The following is an 18877-nucleotide window of genomic DNA, read 5'->3' on the forward strand; positions in this document are numbered from 1 at the left end:
GTTTGCCGAGCTGATTTAAAGGGGCTCAGGAGATCGCTGAGCAGCGAGCTGCCCTTGATACCAGCGCATCAAAAGCATTCGAAAAGTGCTATTTCCTCATTGTAGATGCTTCCTAAGTTAAACTATTGTATTAAACAAGCTCATCGATGTTTTAATCAATTATAAACACATTTAATCTTTCAAAGGTGGGCACTTTCGTGGCATTGGGGATTGAACCCAAGGACATTCTATCTCTGAATTACACCTCCAGACCAATTTTATTTATTTTGTTTATTTTATTTTGTGGTACTGGGGATAGAAGCCAGGAGCCTTCTAGCTCTGAGCTACCTCCATACCTATTTTATATTTTACTTGGAAACAGGCTGCGAGCCTCACTAAAAAGCTCAGGCTTTCTTTGAACCTGTGATCCTCCTGTCTCAGCTTCCCAAGTACTGGGATTACAGGTGTGCACTACCACACCTGGCTTTATTTTGTATTTTCCAACAGGGTCTTTCTAAGATGCAGAGGGTCTCACTAAATAGCTGAGGCTGGCCATGAACCCATGATCCTCCTGTCTCTTCCCGACTACTGAAGTTAAAGGTGTGCACCACCCTTTCAGACAAGTGCCCTTATTTTCAACTGAGGAAAGTGCAGGCTCCTTAAGTCAACCTGCAGGACTCTTCTATTCATCCAGAATGTATTCAGTGTTGGCAATTGGCAGGATTCTGAGGGTGTGACAACCTGGTAATATGGTCCCTTGGTCCAGGTTGAGGTCTCTGGTTCAGCCTGAGCTGGTAGGGCAGGAATTGGTGCAGTCTGGCAGGATCTCTAGGAAACTCATGGGCCCCAAGAATGGGCTGCCAAGCACACCTACTCACCCATCCTTGAGGGACAGTAAAAGGCTTCTCAGAAGAGCAATAGATAAGAGCAAATTAATGAAAGAAATTAACCGGTAAAGGGTGGGCTCTCTCTAGAGCCCACCAGATGGAATAGAAGGAGCCCAAGCAGAACATGGAGGGCAGGGAGAGGCTAGAGGAGACACTGGACACACTCACATGGGGTTAGGAGTGTGAGGATTTGAGAGTTGATCCTGAAGACCAAGGGGGAGAGAAGATGCTCAGGGCCTGATTCACACTCTTCACCCAGCTGTGACTCTGCTCACTCTCCCTGTCCCCGCCCTACCTCTGCAACATGGAACAGGCATCCCCAAAGCCTGCCCCTTCCTCTCCATGCACCCCTGCCCTGCTGCCCAGGACTGCCTACTTCTGAGCCTGCCTCAGTGGACCCTCCTGCTGTGCACCTTCATGGACCTGCAGGATGTCCTCTTCTCTTCCCTTTTGCTTTATAGCAGCTTACAACCAGGGATAATTTTGCCCTCTGGGGATATGTATAATGCCTGGAGACACTCTGTCATAAAGGTGTGGGTGGTATTCTACTGATATCTAGTGAGTAGAAGCCAGGGTCTAGCAATGTACAGGACAGGCCCCGCAACAGGGTCATCCAGCCCAGAGTGTTCATAGTGGAACCTGGAAACCCTGCTTTATAGGAGGCAGCTACAGCCCTCACCAGTTACATTCTATATGCGCCTGACCCTCTCCCTGCCGGGAACTCTCTGAAGGTCACTACCGTGAATCTTACTCATCTCCTGTTCCCAGGCCCTGGCAGGGGAATACCCAACTGTCTTTCCAAAATTGCTGTCATGTTTTGAATTCCCATGGGAAGTGTGTGAGGGCTCTGACTTCTCCACGTCCTCACCAACACTTGTCATCCTAAGGTGTAAAGCGGCCCCTCGCTGTGAGCTTGGTTCGCATCTCCCTCGTGACTAGTGAAGCTGAGCATTTTCTGTGCTTCATGGGCACTCGTAGACCTTCTGTGCAAAAGTGCCCATTCCAGTCCTTTCCCACTTTTTAAAATTGGGTTCTTTTTATTGTTCAGTTGTAGGCACCCTTTATATATTCATGGCACAAGTGCTGTATCAAATATGTGATTTGAAAATATTTTTTTCTATTCTGTAGGTTGCCTTCTCACTTTCTGGGTGTTTTGAAGTGTAAAATCTATAAATTATGATATGGCCTGTTGATCTTTTTTTCTCTTTCATTGCATATGCTTTTTGGTATTATATCAAAGAAAACATTACCTATTCCAAGGTCACAGTTATTTGGCCCTATGTTGTTAGGAGTTTTATGGTTTTAGCACCTCTTTTTAAGTCTTTTATGCATTTTGAGTTAATTTCTGTACATGGTGAGGTAGGGGGTCCAAGTTCACTCTTTGGCAAGTGGATATCCATTTTTCTAGCACCACTTAATGAAAAAACTATTTTCCTAATTGAATTGTTTTGGCACCCTTGTCAAAAATCAGTTGACCATCAGTGACAACAAACATGACAGGCAGTTCTATTCCATTGATCTTTAAATTTTTCCTTATGTCAATATCACACTCCTGATTACTATATATTGTCATAAGTCCGAAAATTTAGAAGTGTGATTCTTCTAGCACTGCCCTTTTTTTTTTCTTCAAGATTATTTGAGCTATTCTAGATCCCTAGGTTTTCCCATGAATTTTGGAACCAGCTTGTTAATTTCAACCAAGAAGCCAGCTGGGATCTTGATAACGGTTGTGTTAAATCTGTTGATCATTTGAGAAGCGTTACTATCTTAACATTGTCCTTTGATTCATCACCTTGGGATGTCTTCTGTTGCATTTCATTTACATCTTTAATTTCTTTCAACAGCCTTTTTTTTTTTTTTTTTTGAGAGGGGAGAGGAAACTGGGAATTGAATCCAGAAACATTTTACCTCTGAGCTATACCCCCAGCCCTATTTTATTTTTTGTTTTGAAGCATGGTCTCAGCATAGGTTTCTGAGAGTCTCACTAAGTTGCTAAATCTGGTCTAAGTCTGGTCTCGAACTTGTGTCTCTCTTGTCTCAGCCTCCCAAGTACTGGGATCACGGGCATGCACCACCACACTCAGCTCAACCGTATTTTTGATAGTACAAGTTTTATGTTTCTCCTCTTGGTTTTTGTTTCTGTTTTTCCAGTGCTGAGAATCAAACCCAGGGCTTTGACCTTGCTAAGCAAGCCTGCTGCCACTGAAAAATCTCTGACCCCAATTTTTAAGCTTTATTAAATTTATTCCTGAGTATTTATGCCGTTGTAAATTATTTTCTTAATTCCTGTTTTTGATTGTTAATTGCATTTGAGTTCATATACAATTGAGCTTGGGCTCTATGTTTTTAAGAGTTTCATGGTTTTAGCATCTCTGTGTAAGTCTTTAGTGGATTTTGAGTTATTGCTCTTGTACCTACAACCTGAATTCAGTAATTCAACTTGGTCTTAAATGGATTTCTTAGGATTTTCTATGTAGAAAATGATGTCATCTGCAAGGAGAGTAGTCTTGCTTGTCCCTTCCCAATGTAGATAGATGTCTTTTATTTTTCTTGTCTAACTGCCCTCCCTAGAACCTCCAGTACAATATTGGAAAGAAATGCCCAAGCAGACATACTTGTCCTCTTTGTGATCTAAGGGGGGGAAAGAATTCAGTCTTTTACCATAAGGCACAGTATTAGCTGTAGGTTTTTGAAGATGCCCTTTATCAAGTGGCCAAAGTTTACTTCTGTTTCTTGTTTAATATTTTCATCATGAACATTTACTAGAACTCGTTTGCAGATTTTTAAATTTATATTCCTAACAGGTATTGACCTCTTGTTTTTTTGTGATGTCTTTTATTTTTAGTATCACAGTGATTCTGGCCCCATAGAGTGAATTAAGATGTGCTCACTCCTCTCCTAATTTTTAGAAGAATTTGTGAAGGAGAGATATGAATTCTTCTTTAAATTTCTGAGAAATGGTGCAGTGATTTTGTGTGTGTGTGTGTGTGTGTGTGTGTGTGTGTGTGTGTGTGGCACTGGGGTTACACTCCCAGACCTATTTTTTAATATTTTTTTTTGTGTGTGTGTGTGGTACTGGGGTTCCTGGAAGCCCTTCTACCTCCGGGCTATACTCCCAGACCTATTTTTACATTTTTATTTGGAAACAGGGTCTCCTAAGCCAGCACGCGCGGCTGGCTTCCAACCTGTGTGATCCTCCTGTCTCTGCCTCCCAAGCGCGGGGATTACAAGCGTGCGCCACCACGCCCGGCTGGTGCAGTGATTTTAAAGACATTTTCACCTAGTACCTAGTAAAGGAATGTTTCAGAACCGTCTGCGTATATTGATCAAGCGCTGTATCCAAAGCCTGCTGCGAGGGGCTTCATTCATTTACACCATCCCGTTTAATGCTAAAGCAAACCTGAGGGGCAGGGTGAGGTTTATAGAGGGGGAAACCAAGGTTCAGAGAGTCCAGGATCTGTCTGGCCATGAAGCTCTTGATCTCCAACTTCTACCACCCTTAGTATGTGATCACAGCATCATCAGGTGGCTGGCGTGGGATGGTTCAGCCCTCTGGGAAGTGTGGATAAAGTCTGGATGACCCAACCGAGGGGCCCTGGCATGTGGTCCTCACTGTCTCCCAGCAGCTTCCTGCTTGATATCACAAAGGGGAGGATGTGATTTTACTGGGGGAAATTACTTGGTAGCCTCCTGCAGAATGTGGAATGGATCTCCTGGGGTCCCAAGGACAAACGTGCACCAAATGCACTTTAACTCCCTTCCCAGAGCCTGAAGTATCTCCTTCTTCCTCCTCTAGACCAGCTGATGATTTCAAAGTCTCTTAGAGCACACATCTGAATTGTCACTTTTTTTAAATTTTCAAATAAAAACCTGAAAAATATATAAAAATAGAAACCCACTCAAATATTTACCCTAGCAATGAATATTAGAAAAAAAAGTTTTTAGAAACGAATTACACTGTTTTAATCCTTCTTCCCTTTTGAAAAGACCAGACCTTTTTTTTTTTTTTTTTTGATACCAAGAATTGAACCCAGGGATATTCTACCTCTAACTCTGAGCTATAACCCCAGCCCCTTTTATTATTTTTTTTATTGTGAAACAATCATGCAAAGTTAACAAGGGTCTTGCTAAGTTGCTGAGGCTGGCCTCCAACCTGTGCTCCTCCTATCTCAGCCTCCCAAGAAGTAGAGTTAAAAAGTGTGCGCCACCACGCCTGCCTTTTCCTTCTCTCACTTTTTTTGTTTTGCTTTGTTTGACGAATTTTTTTTTCTTTCTCCCAGAAGTTTTCACTTACTGTTTCCTTTGGCAGTATCATCAGAAACCAAACACTGGGACTGAATACTTGAATGTCAACAACAAATCTGCTTCTCCTTCCCAGAACCTGGACCATGCAGGTGCAAACAGGGGAGGACAGATTGGATGGAAGACCAGAGATAACTTGTTCATTCCAACCTTCTGCCTTTCCTAGGACTTAGATTTGAGAGCTCAAAATTTATCAAAACAAAATGTATTAATATATGCAGATAGTTCTATAACATTACTTTACTAAGTACTAAGTAAAAAATGTCTTTAAAACCTCACTGCACTGTTTCCCAAAAATTTAAAGAAGAATTCTTCCTTCACAAATTCTTCTAAAAATTAGGAGAGGAGTGAGCACATCATATATATATATATATTTTTTTTTATTGGTGCACTGTATTCATACATCATAATGGGATAAAAAAATACTTTTGTAGACATACATGCACACATCGCCCAGTCAGCCCCCACCCGATCTCCACCCCATTCTCTCCCCATCCCTCCTTCCCATGCTTGGTTTAGTGGTTGACATCTAGTATTATAGCAATTTATCCAAAACTAACAATGATAATATCACATAACAGTTTCATTTGTCTGATACCAAGCTTTTGATGACTTAAAGATCACATTTCAATATTTCTTTTTGCTTTCTTTCTTACCAGAGAATATTTTTTCTTTTTTTTAGGTGAAACTATCATACATTTATTTATTTATTTTTCACAAAAAATCTATCCTAATATGGAATATGGACTCTAGATACTCTAAACGATCTCGAAAAAGAACAAAGCTAGAAGATGTATATTTTCTCATTTCAAACCTTATAAAGTTACCATAATTGAAACAGTGTAGTACTGTTATAAAGGCAGATATATAAACCATTGGAGTTAAATGAAAGCCTAGAGATAAATTCTTCCATATATTGTCAAGTTATTTTTAACAAGGTTTCCACGAACATTTGGTGGGGGAAATAATAATCTTTTAACTAAATATTGTTGAAAAATAATAATTACATGAAAAAGAATAAAATTGGACCCTTACTTAACACGTATACAAATATTAACTTAAAATAGATAAAAGACCTAAATATAAATCTTAAGACTATAAACTTTTAGAAGAAAATCTGGGTCATAAAACGTCACAATATTGAAATTGGCAGTGATTTCTTGGATATGATTTCAATGGCACAGGCAACAGAAGGGTAAAAAAACTCCCTAAAAAAAAAAAAAAAAATATATATATATATATATATATATATATATATATATATATATATATATATATATATTGTATATCCAAAGACAATGTAAACAGAGTTAAGTGTTACTGATAGAATGGAATAAAATATTTCCAAATGCTATATCTGAAGGTATATTAATATTCCAACTAGAAATCCTAAAAATTAGCAACAATAAAAGCAAACAATACAATTTAGAAATAGGTAAAAGACTAACATAAATAATGAATCTCCAAAGATAACCAATCTTAGTTGTCTGTTGGATGGAAAATCTTGTTTCTCTGGTTCTGGTGTGTGTTACCTATTTCTTCTTTGTAGTTAATCTCTTTGAGTATTTTCTCTAGCGCTGGTTTTGAAGACATAAATTCCTTCAGTTTCTGTTTGTCATTGAAGCTTCTTATTTCCCCATCTAATTTGATAGAAAGTTTTGCTAGGTAGGAAATTTTTGGCTGGAAGTTTCTTGCAGAGTTTGGAATATGTTACTCTAAGCCCTTCCGGCTCTCATGACTTGGTTTGGGAAGTCTGAAGTGATTCTAATTGGTTTGCCTCTGAATGTCACTTGGCCCTTTGTTTTTGTTGCTTTTAAGATTCTCTGCTTGGCTTCCACATTGGTCATTTTGACAATTATGTGGCATGGGGATCCTCTTCTCCGATCCTGTCTAAAGGGAGTTCTATAAGTTTCCTGGACCTGTGTATCGACCTCTTGCTCTATGTTTGGAAAATTTTCTGCTATTACTTCCTTGAAGAGATTGTTGATCCCTTTGGTTTCACCTTCTTTTCCCTCCTCTATTCCAATTATTCTTAGGCTAGCTCTCTTAAAATGGGCCCATATTTCTTCAATGTCAGATTCCTGCTGTCAGAATTTTTTTCTAAATTAGAAACTATTCATTCATTTTTGGAGTGATCATCTTCTAGGAGCAAGATTCTATTCTCCATGTGGTCTAATCAGTTGTTTATACTTTGAGTTGAGGCCTTTACTTCATTAATTGCATCCTCTATCTCTTTTTGGCTCTCTCTGAATTCTTTTTGAAACCCACCCCCCCCCAGTAATTATATAGTTATTTTCCTGATTTGATCTTCTAGAAATCTCTGAATTTCTGTTTTATCAGGTTCTGATGTTGTGGGGTTGTGGGCATTCATTGCTCCATTGTTATACCTCTTTCCCATGATTTCGGAAGTTTGTGCCTTCTCTGGGTTCTTCCCTGGGTCACTACAACTTCACTTCAGGTACTCTGGATCTCGAGTCTGTGGTATCTCAGTCACCACTACTCCTTTACTGGGTTGTATCGCAAAGTCTGAGACCCAGTGAGTCAATCGAGGCTGCTTTAGATCATGGGGGGTGCCAGGTTGGGCGTTCTCCTGCGGGGAGTTGTGACTATGGTGTGATATCTCTGCCACTGCCACTCCCCCACTGGGTCAAGTCCCTGGGAGTGCAGTACTGGGATTTCTCCTCTAGGGGCTGCAATTTGACTCACTGTTGTTGAGTGCGCTGATGGAGCTGTAGTGGACTCCGTGAATTTGCTGGTGCTGCTGCCGGTGACAATATGGCACCACTGCCACGCCCTCAGTTGTGAGGCTGGCATATTTCTTCTCTGTTTTTGAGCTCCGCTCTGAGTCCCTGCAGGGTGTGCTGAGCCCAGCCCCTGGGAGCTTTAGATTCTCCCTGCGCTGAAAAATCTGGCGAATTCTGCCCGGCTGTCCCACAACGGCTCACCTCGGCTCGCTGTCCTCCGCTCCTCTCTGGAACCTGGTGGGCTGTTGAGTGCGTTGGTCTGGTGCTGTCTGGTGAGTTTGCTGCTGCCACCGGCAGTAAGGTGCTACTGCCGCGTCCTCGGGCGTGAGGCCGGTGTATTTCCTCTGTGGCTCTGAGCTCCGTTCTGAGTCCCCCTCCTCTCTGGGGCCTGGTGCTGCAAGGGAAGATGGCATCCACGCCGCTCCGTGCTGTGGCTCCGGCCATAGCACTGCGGTTTGGTGTCTCGTTTTTCCAGGCCTCTTTTTCTCTGTCCCTTGTAATTACATTTTTTGTTTCTCTGCTGATGGTGTTTTCTGGCTATGAAAGGCGCTGATTTTGTGGTAATAGAGACTGGTTGTTAGCGGGGCTCGTAAGCCCCGCTTTTCTCCATCGCCATCTTCGAGTGAGCACATCTTAATTCACTCTGTCGGGCCAGTATCACTATGATTCTAAAATACATAGAGGAACATGAAATCCTATTACGCTTGTGAGTTCCTCTCCAAGGCACATGAGCCTAGTGTAGGCTTTTTATAAACACCAAAGGATGACCATAAATGACCATAAGGAGTTTAAGCTGATCTGTGTTTTTTTAATAGGATTTTTCTCTCATTATACAATTTTCCCTTCAAAATGAAAGCAGTGTTGGTTGATTTCATTTTCTTAATAATAAAAAAGTATGCATGCCCAGTTGAAATTCAGTCTCCACAGAAGGAGCCTCTCCGTTACCCAGCATCATTGGGGAACATTTTCTCCTGTTGCTCTTTTTCAGCGAGTCGCAGACCTGGAACAAGAAAACGCTCTCTTGAAAGATGAGAAAGAGCAGCTTAACAACCAAATCCTGTGCCAGTCTAAAGGTGAGTCCCAGTGCCCCTGAGTTGTGTTTTGGGGCTTGATCTTTCTTCCTTGCTTGTTTTCCCCAAAGATTCCTATATGCTACAGTGGGAAAGGGCTTTAATAGAGGAGAGGTGGAAAAAAGGAGGATGATCTCAAAGGTCCTGCAGTGGCATTAAGGTGGAAGCACACACTCAGCACGCAGTACAGTATATGGGACCAGAAGCCAGGAGACCTGCTCTGTGCTGCCCTGTGGTCTTGAGCAGGTCCTCAGTTTCTTCATCTGCAAAATGGACAGAAAGGACAGAGCTCAGTGGGCTCATGTGAGGGGTGAACAAGATGTGCGGGTGATGTGCTTAGGGTGGTTAACACACCATGAGAACAGTTGTTTACATTTCTCCGTAGTATCCACAGTACCTATTTCTTCTCTCCAGTGGGACCTCTGTTAGTGCTTGCTGAAGAGAGATGGTCTTGAGTTGGTCCCCAGGTCAACCTCAAGCATCCACCAGCTCCTGGGAGCTCCCATGTGCTGTTTGGCTGTGGAGCCCACAGACCCAGTTCTGACCCCAGCTCAATGTGACCAAGTCTCCTCCTCCTCCTCCTTCTCCTTATCCTCCTCCTCCTCCTCCCTCCCTCCCTCCCCCCCTTTCTCTCTCCTCCTCTCCCCTCCCCTCCCCCCCTCTCCTCTCGCTCCTCACCCACATGATCTCACAGACCCAACAGAAAGTCTTGCTAAACATAAGCAGACTTTAAACCTCCCTTAAAATGATTTCCTTTTTCTTCTTAGAATAAGTTTAGGCAGCAGAAAAGCCCGTCCACGTCACATATCTGCCTTCTTTCTGAGACCTGACCTGTGGCCTAATCTCCTTAAATCTCCCTGTAGTCCAAGAACCTGACAGATTAGGAATAGGGAAGACACCTCGGGGCCAGGCCTGGCCTCCGCCAGGCATGACGGCAGCAGTCCCTGACCTTCCTCAGTTGTCACAGGAGAAGAGGCAGGTGGATTAGCCCAGGGAGATCTGCACCCTGCGCGCTTCTCCCTCCCGCTGCCTCCTCTCTGGAGACCTAAGCCTCAGTAAAGAGCTTTCCCTGGGGAGATGCTCAGGGAGATGCTGCAGGCGAGGTGCCTATGGCGCTCGTGAGGCCTCTGTGATGCACTTATCATGGGCAGTATTTGAACAAGAGATTCATCATCCAGCGTGCGCCAGTGCCGAGGGGGAGGGGGTCCTCTCAAAGGGCGGAGCTGCAGCTCCTTCGTGGGCTTGCCTTCCAGATGAGTTTGCCCAGAACTCTGTGAAGGAGAATCTCCTCATGAAGAAAGAGCTGGAGGAGGAGCGGTCCCGGTATCAGAACCTCGTCAAGGAATATTCCCGGTTGGAGCAGAGATATGACAACCTGCGGGACGAGGTGACCATCCTCAAGGCAAGGAGGGCAATTCTCCTGCCCCATGGCATCAGCCCCTGCAGGTCCCCTTTTAGGCCCAGCTCTAAGGCCCTTGTACTAGTGCCCAGCATCCCAGCCCAAAGCAATGCTCAGTACTTGTGCCATGTGCCCAGCAGGGCCGCCGGCTTCTGCTCCCCTTGCTCCTGTGGACACAGTAGGAGGTGGCTGGGCTTGGGGGTTCCTTCCTGAGGACAGCTTCTTTTTTTTTTTTTTTTCTTTTTTTGGTGTTACTGGGGTGGAACCCAGGGGCTTTCTACCTCCAGGCTATACTCCCTGCACCACCATGCCCGGCTTAAAAACAAGTTTTTTGTTTGTTTATTTGTTTGTTTGTTTGTTTGTTTGTTTTGCTGGTCTGGGGATGGAACCCAGGGGCATTTGACCTCCAAGCTATACCCCCTGCCCTATTTTTTATTCTTTATTTTGAAACTGGGTCTCCCTGAGTTGCAAAGGACCTCACTAAGTTCACTAAGTAGCTGAGGCTGTCTGCAAACCACGATCCTCTGGTGTCAGCCTCCCAAATGCTGGGATTACAAGCATGTGCCACCACGCCCAGCTGAGGACAGCTCCTTTTGCAATGGGTCTTATGAAGATCTTGGAAACTTTAGGACAATTCCTCGAGTGGTTTGTTTCTGCTCCATTTTCTATTCTGGGGAGACTCTCATGTTAAAAGAGTAATGGTAAGCCGGGCGTGGTGGCGCACACTTGTAATCCCAGCATTTGAGAGGCTGAGACAGGAAGATCCGGGTTCATGGACAGCCTTAGCTACTTAGTGAGGCCCTTTGCAACTCCGTGAGACCCTGTTTCAAAATAAAGAATTAGAAAAATAGGGCTGGGGGTGTAACTTGGAGGTAGAATGCCCCTGGGTTCCATCCCCAGTACCGCAAAAATCTCTCTGCCGTGTGTGGCAAAGGCCACAGGGCTGATCACATCTTCTATCTCTCATGAAGTACAAGGATATTTAAAGCATTTTCATGATATTTCAGGATTTGTCATTCTTCTTTACCCCACATAAACATTCCCTCCAGACACATATTCAAACAAGATGAGAAAAAAAACACATTAATTGCGTAGAAACAGGAAGAGAAGTTGAATAGAAACTTATAGAGATCTGAAATCTTCCTCCAAGCTCAAATTGCACTCAGAAAGCCAAATCAGATACCAAAGAATAAATAAACTATAAGGTATTTTTAAATGAGCAGTATAAAAGTGGCAAATTCTATTTCTGATTGGCTGCCATTTTCACAAGTACAACTGGGTGAGCTTCCGTTGAAGGGGGCTGTTTGGAGAATTCTTAAAGGGGCGGTGTAGGGTGTGATGGCCTCCGTGCGTTTTGAAGGCAAGACCAGGAATGAAGTGCTGCTTCCCTGGGGGCTTCTCAGAGAAACAGGCCTGAGTCTCGTGTGTTGGTGTGCCGCCAGAAGACGAGGGAACATGGTCCTTACCATGGAACCTTGATCTCTCTTCTGCTTATCACGTTGCTCATTAGAGAGATGGAAGACTAAGAACTGTGGGTGAAATGTTTTGTGGGAGTAGCTCAATTTAGCCAGCATTTCAATAAACAGCGATACCTGTTGTTGCTGACCAAAGAGGCAGGACACCAGTTGTGAGGCCTGCTGCTCCCTGGGAGATTGCCTCTTCAGAATATGAGTTCATTGAGTTACCACATTTTTCTCCTTGAACAGCAAACCCCAGGCCACAGGCGGAACCCATCAAACCAAAGTAGCTTAGAATCTGACTCCAATTACCCTTCCATCTCCACGTCTGAGATCGGAGATACTGAGGATGCCCTCCACCAGGTGGAGGTAAGTGGCAGAGCTCTGGGCAGCTGTCCTGCCCCAGAGGGAACATTTACTTAGCTGTGTGGAGCTGCCCAGCAGAGGCACGCTGTCCTGTTGGAGGTGGCCAGAGTGTGCAGTAGCTCATCCTAGACAATGGGATCATGGGGAGCGCAGTGGACTTATGGAGCACGCTCTGGAGCCAACATGTGCTGTGCTGAGCAGTCTGTTATGGTTTCCTTACACACCATCCACAAGGGAGGAAGAGAGGTAAAAACTGAGAACGTGCTGGGCATGGTGGCGCATGCTTGTAATCCCAGATGGGAGGCTGGGACAGGAGGATCACAGGTTCGAGGCCAGCTACTTAAACCCTGTTGAAAAAAAAAAAAAAAAGAAAAAGAAAAAGGCCTGGGGTTATGACCAAGAGATACAATGCCCCTGGGTTCAATCCCCAGTACCAATAAATAAATAAATAAATAAATAAATAAATAAATAAATACTGAGAAACTGAGGAAGAAGGGAGAAATGGCTGACTCAAGAAGGAACAGCCAAGTCATTGACATAGGTGTAATTTATCTCCCCCATTTAGTATCGCAGTGCATATGGAAATATAAATAAGTATACCACAAAATTCTTCTCTGTGACCTGGAAGCTAGAGAAAATTCAGAGAACAACAGTATTGTTTGTAATGGAGGTATGCAGGGTGACTTCATCTTTCCCCACTAAAAATAGTCTCTTAGCTTTTTTTTTTTTTTTTTTTTTGGTGTTACTGGGGATGGAATCCTTCTACCTTTGGGCTATACTCTCAGACCTATTTTTATATTTTATTTGGAAGCAGGGTCTCTTAAGCCATCGAGGCTGGCTTCGAACCTGCCTTATCCTCCTCTCTGTCTCCCAAGCCCGGGGGATTACAAGGGTGCGCCACCACACCCGGCAGCATCTTTTTTTTTTTTTTTTTTTTTTTTTTTTAGCTCTGGAGATGGAACCCAGGGGCATTCAACCTCTGAGCTACACCCCCTGCCCTATTTTTTTTATTCTTTATTTTGAAACAGGGTCTCACTGAGTTGCAGAGGGCCTCACTATTGCTGAGGCTAGGCTATCCGTGAACCGCAATCCTCTAGTCTCAGCCTCCCTAATGCTGGGATTACAAACGTGCGCCACCACGCCCAGCTTCTCAGCAGCTTGCAGTAGTGTACCACACAATAGGTATTTGGGTCTGTGGACAGTTTTATAATGGATATGTAGACACAATTTTTCCTCTGGCAAGAGACCCACACCTTATAAAGCAGGTGGAGGTAGACATGGAAAAGAGACGGTCACGACCACAGTGCATTTTTAGCGTGTCTTTCTGCCAGGCACTGCTGGTAGGTGCTGAGAAACCATGGTGACCAAGGCCTTCTAGAACTTGTCTGATGGAGAGTTAACAGTTAACAGGAAAAGTGTGTGATGTAATTGCAGGTATTGCTAAGAGCTGTGGAGAAAACAGATGAGGCACCATTGATGGGGTAGAGGAATAGAAAAGCACATCCTCAGGAGAAAGGGTCTCCTGGCTAGTGCACGCTTCTGCAGGGCTTGCTGTGTTTGCTTAGTAAGACTTTACTAATGCTGATAAAGGCTGAAGACCTTTATCTTTGCTATCTGAGTCTCCTAAGGCTAGGCCCCCGGAGGCTCCATTCAGACCTCCAGATGCTCTGCCCTGTTTGTGCAAGTGCCTGCTTCCATGCAGAGATGAGCACCGCCATCCCCAAGTCTGTGTTCTTAGGAAGCCAAGACTTCCCCAGTGCCGACTAAGCACAAAGTACTTGTTAAATGTGGGTGGAACCAGATTATATCGTCACACATGTGCATCCATGTACTTAAAAGCAGTCTTTGTGGACATGTTTGCACACATTTATCCATTTGTAGGCAATTAATATTTTTGTACAAGCCCCCCCCACACACACACACACATACACTGCAGAGCCCTGAAGGGCATACCCAGGCATGAATCTGAAGGAGAAAAAACATCTACTGGGAAACGGATGCTCTAAGGTCTGTTGGATAGATGGGCTCCGTGGCAGGGCTAGCACTGGTCCTGTTTCAAGACGTAACCAAATGGAGGCTGACAGCACTTTTATAAAGATTAGTATCGACATCGATTCTTCATCAGGAAGCATTATATCCTGAGTTTTACTATTTCTCTGGTGCAGTGCCATTTCCAGAAGTGAACTCTTTTAACTCCCAAAGAAAGTGGCTGTGTCTGTATCCATTTGTTCTCAGAATATGTGATTGGTCATTGTAAGTGGCTCCTACCAGAGGAACGTAAATGGCTTATACTTGGATGTTATCTAGTCAGAAAATGAGCCTGGAGCAGCAACTTTAGTATGAGAGATGCTAGTTGGTTGGCATTCACTGTGTATTTGAGGCACAATTGGTGCTTGGAAGCAGAGAGGAGACAGATGGCTGAAAACGGAGGTGCCGTGTGTTCCCTAAGGTGTTCAGGCTATGAAAGCCTCCCGCCCCCATTTTTCTCTTCTTTTGCAGGAAATCGGCATAGAGAAGGCAGCCATGGACATGACGGTCTTCCTGAAGCTGCAAAAGAGAGTGCGGGAGCTTGAGCAGGAGAGGAAAAAGCTGCAGGTGCAGCTGGAGAAGAGAGAGCAGGACAGTAAGAAAGTCCAGGTGTGTGACAGAGCTGAGTGCCGCTATGACATCATGATGAGAGAATGGTCCGGCTCTTACTTACCATGGCTCAGGTGGCAGGTGTGACCCTGTGGGATCACATCAGTTCTGGGTTTCAGAGCACCAGACTATGGTATCTGTGTTGTAGTCACGGTGGGTCTCCTCTGCAAGTGCCCACACCAGCCCATCTGGGCAGAAATGTACTAATGCCCCTGGGGAGCAGCTTTTCACTGCAAGCTATGGGGGAGTCTGACATTGTCCCCCACTTGCAAAGAGGGAAGCTATGCCCAGAGTGTGCAGTGAAAGTATAAACACAGCAGAAGTCAAATTTTAGCAGAGAAAAAAAAATCCCATTGCCCTTTTATATCTGGAACCTGGCATGGGCTTGAGCTCAGCCCACTAAGTCCAGGCAGCACAGGGGTTCAGTCCCTCAACCTGCCCCTGGCTACACCCTTGCTGTGATCCAGATCAGCAGCAGCCTCTTCCTTCCTGGAAGGATATTGTCTGAAGCTTAGTAGCCTAACCATAATCACTGTATCTCCAGGAGCTCTTACATACCTATGCTACACCCAGCACTATGCCAGCCCCAGGTTCCTCATAGGTATGCAAATGTGTGTGAAAAGAGAGATTAAAATGTGAAAGAAATTCTCAGCCACTGAGGAATTTAAAATCTCGTTTGAGAGTAGCAGACATAGCACAGATGAAAAATAAAAAGTAGCTTTGGTAGGGCTCACAGGAATGTGAAGTTTAGTACTAATAGCGACAGAGGATTAATACTAATAGCAACAGAGGAATCCTGCTGAATATAGAAACAAGATTAGAACTACTTTTTATTTCTCTGGAGGCACAAAAACTCCTTCTTACAGAATACTAGTCCTGTTCTGACCTGGGCTATATCATTAGCTGCCTACATGGCAGGTTTGCAAAGGCCCTTAGTCACTCTCAGGCCCAAGTTACAAATTGTGGGATTCGATGCCCTCCCTGCATCCTCGCCCACGCCATCCCACCTCTCCACGAGCCTCCCTTTGCAACATCTGCTTTCCCCTTCCAGTCAAATGCCATGCGGGCTCCAGTCTGTGCTGCTGTTATGTTCTTTTATGTTAAACTGAGCAGTGAGTGGAGAGGTAAATCTTTCTGATATATATAAATCTCTCGGGTGATTTATATTGAGAATGGGGAATGAAAGGACTAGGTCTATAAATGGCTCACTCAATTATAAGGAAAACCACCCTGCCAGGCAGGCACAAATCAAATACTCTACAGGTGCTTTTGGACTTACACTGGGGTGTCACGTCCCAATAAACCCATCATACGTTGAAAATATCGTAATGCATTGGATACACTAGCCTTCCAGCAGCTAGGCACACTGCAGAGTCTTGATTGTTCACCCCGTGATCACGGGGCAGCCTGCTGCCTCTGCCCAGCATACAGGAGATCACGTGCCAGGGAATGATCAAAATCCAGAGTAGTTTCTACTGAACACGTATCGCCCGTATTTGTACCATCATAAACTTGAAAGATTGTAAGTCAGCTGTCTTAAGTCGGGGACCATCTGTATGGGAAAAGCCACAGACGTCAGACAATGCCTGACAGGAGTTTCTAGCCTGCCTGGATGTACCAAGGTGCAATCCCCAGGTTCCTCATCACAGAAATATCAAGTAATTTTGGAATCTTGGCTTTATAACGTCTGTGTGTCTTGATCCCAAGTAACAAGGATATTTCTTTTCTTGAACTATAATCTGTAAGCAAGTATCAGATTGGTAGACCCAGGCCCGGCTCTGGTGTGTGTGTGTGTGTGTGTGTGTGTGTGTGTGTGTGTGTGTGTGTGTGCGCACGCGCGCACGTACCTTAAGAGAATAACCTTCTTTCTGACAGCTTAGTAAAGACAGGCATGGAGAGTGAACTCTCTCTTCTAAGGCTGAGCTTCCAGAAGTCACATTCATTAATCTGCCCTTGGTCCCAAGAAGAATCATGAGCTACTGGGTCTTTATTTTGGAGGGCCGTGGCCCCAGGACCTAGCATTAAAGGTCATGCACTAGATGAGGAATGGCGGGGAAGTCTGTGGGGTGTCCCACCAGTGTGGGAGTGACTGAGCCACTGCAGGGTGGGGAGGGTCTGTAACAACCAGATGGCTCTCAGTGTATTTGATCTCCTAGCCACTCAGCTCTCTCTCCCCGAGCCTGGCAAAGTCACCTTGGGCACAGGGTGCCCCAACATGCTGACCACCTGGAAACGTGATTGCCAGCTTATCTTAGCTCTCAACCTCTTGAGTTTGAATAGAGGATACTATGCACAGTTGTGTAGCAAGTCTGTGCCACACAGGATAGGAGTGCAGGCCTCTTGCTGGGCAGCAGGTGGAGTGAAGCTCTGGACGGTCACACCCCCTGTACCACTGACGATGGGGTGAGGCAAGGGAGAGGCTGGGACCTTGGCAGGATTTTCCGCAGATTACGGGGCCAGAAACAATTGAGTGAATCTTTCATTTGGGGGCACCCTTCACCTGGGAAGGGCTGCAGGAGATGCTCAGGTTCTGTGTCTCTCTCTAAGCCCAGGCTTGGAGACCCAGCCACAGCTGATAGTGGCCTTACCTGGACTTGAGGTTGCTAGCACTGTAAATGATGCAGTAGGCCTTCTAAATACCCATCTTCTTCAGGAATATTGCCCACTACTGCAACTCCCCTCAAACAATCATGTATGAAGCTGTTTCTGCCTGTAAATAGGCAATTCAAGTCCAATGGCTGCCACATAATTATAGGCATCCTTAGCTCAGCTGAGTCCTAATGGGCTATTATTCCAGCCATTTCCATCCACAGCTGTTAGCTTTGACATTCTGAAGTCAAACTATATGTGCTGAGCATCTCCTGGTACCAGCTCTCCCACTCCCTGCTGTAGAAGGGTGCGGAGAAGACGGCTCTAATGAAAGGGGCTTCCGGTTTAGTTGAGAAACACAGGAGACACGCCCCCGTAAACTGAGGTGTAGCTCATTTTCCTCATTAATAGATATCGAAGTTTTAACATGTGTTTTAGCATTCTAGAACTGCTGAAACAAAGTCCTACAACTTAATGGATTATAACAACAAAAGTTCACTTTCCCATAGTTCCAGAGTCCAGAAGTCAAAAACCAAGGCCCTGCTCCAAGGCTGTAGGGAAAATTTTGTCCCCAGCTTTTCTCTTGGCTTCTGCTGCTGCTGACAGTACCTGGTGTTCCTTGGCTTGCAGCCACTAGACTTCAGTGCCTGCCTCCATTTTTCTTTGACTTTCTTCCCAGGGTTGCCTCTTTTCTCATTATGAGGTCCCCAGTCCCGTGGAACCAGGGCTTACCCTAATGATCTGAGTTCACTTGATTCCTCCTGCAAAGCCCCTATTTGCAGATAAGGTTGCATTCATAGGTTTGGGGGGCACACCCATAGCCCATTGTTACGCATACTCGGTGCTTAAGTGGGGAGCACGTGAGTGTAGTGGGGCAGAGGGGAGTTGTTATGGAGTGCTTCGTGGTACAGAGTGTGGCGCTGTGTTTTGAGGGAAGGGAGGGGTGCTGGGTATTCATGCAGAATCAAGATGAGCAAGTCTACCCACGGGCACAAGTACTCATGTGGAATATGTGCCCTGTAGTTCGTGCTCACCTCTCTGTGTCTTAGTCTGTGCAGATGGAACAACCAAAGAATGACATAGACATGGACCAGGATGCAGATCTAGCCTACAACAGTCTGAAGGTAAGGCTGTCTGCCTTCTAGTAGATCATAGGTGATGGGCCGGGTGTCAGAAAACCAGGTCCTCAGTTCGTCTATCTGCTAATAAGTAAAGCCAGACCATAAGCAAATAGCTGCTTCTCCCACGTGTAGTGTCTTCACCCTTGAAATTAGGGGAAATTTGCATTTGCCCAAAAGAACGGTGATGTGTGCCTTCCTACCTGATACAGCTTTACTTAAAATGTGGCCACTGTAGTTAAATCAATGAAAAAATCCAGACTTGGATGGGCAGAGGATCTCCATGTGCATGAAATGCTAACCTGGCAGGTACATGGAGACTTGGGTCC

General features: G+C 44.8%; 1 protein-coding gene across 1 annotated transcript in view; it reads left to right on the top strand.

Annotated features, from left to right (window-relative positions):
- The window catches only part of MYO5B (myosin VB), a gene marked incomplete at both ends in the record, with an annotated part of 329445 nt that overhangs the window by 275830 nt on the left and 34738 nt on the right, over window positions 1-18877 (top strand). The window contains 5 exons of the mRNA XM_080714447.1: window positions 8901-8985; window positions 10236-10384; window positions 12088-12207; window positions 14704-14841; window positions 18489-18554. Coding sequence (XP_080570573.1) covers window positions 8901-8985; window positions 10236-10384; window positions 12088-12207; window positions 14704-14841; window positions 18489-18554 — 558 coding nt within the window. The remainder of the gene's footprint in view (window positions 1-8900; window positions 8986-10235; window positions 10385-12087; window positions 12208-14703; window positions 14842-18488; window positions 18555-18877) is intronic.

Source organism: Muscardinus avellanarius (assembly GCF_963383645.1).
Source record: "Muscardinus avellanarius genome assembly, chromosome: 17".
Lineage (NCBI taxonomy): Eukaryota > Metazoa > Chordata > Mammalia > Rodentia > Gliridae > Muscardinus > Muscardinus avellanarius.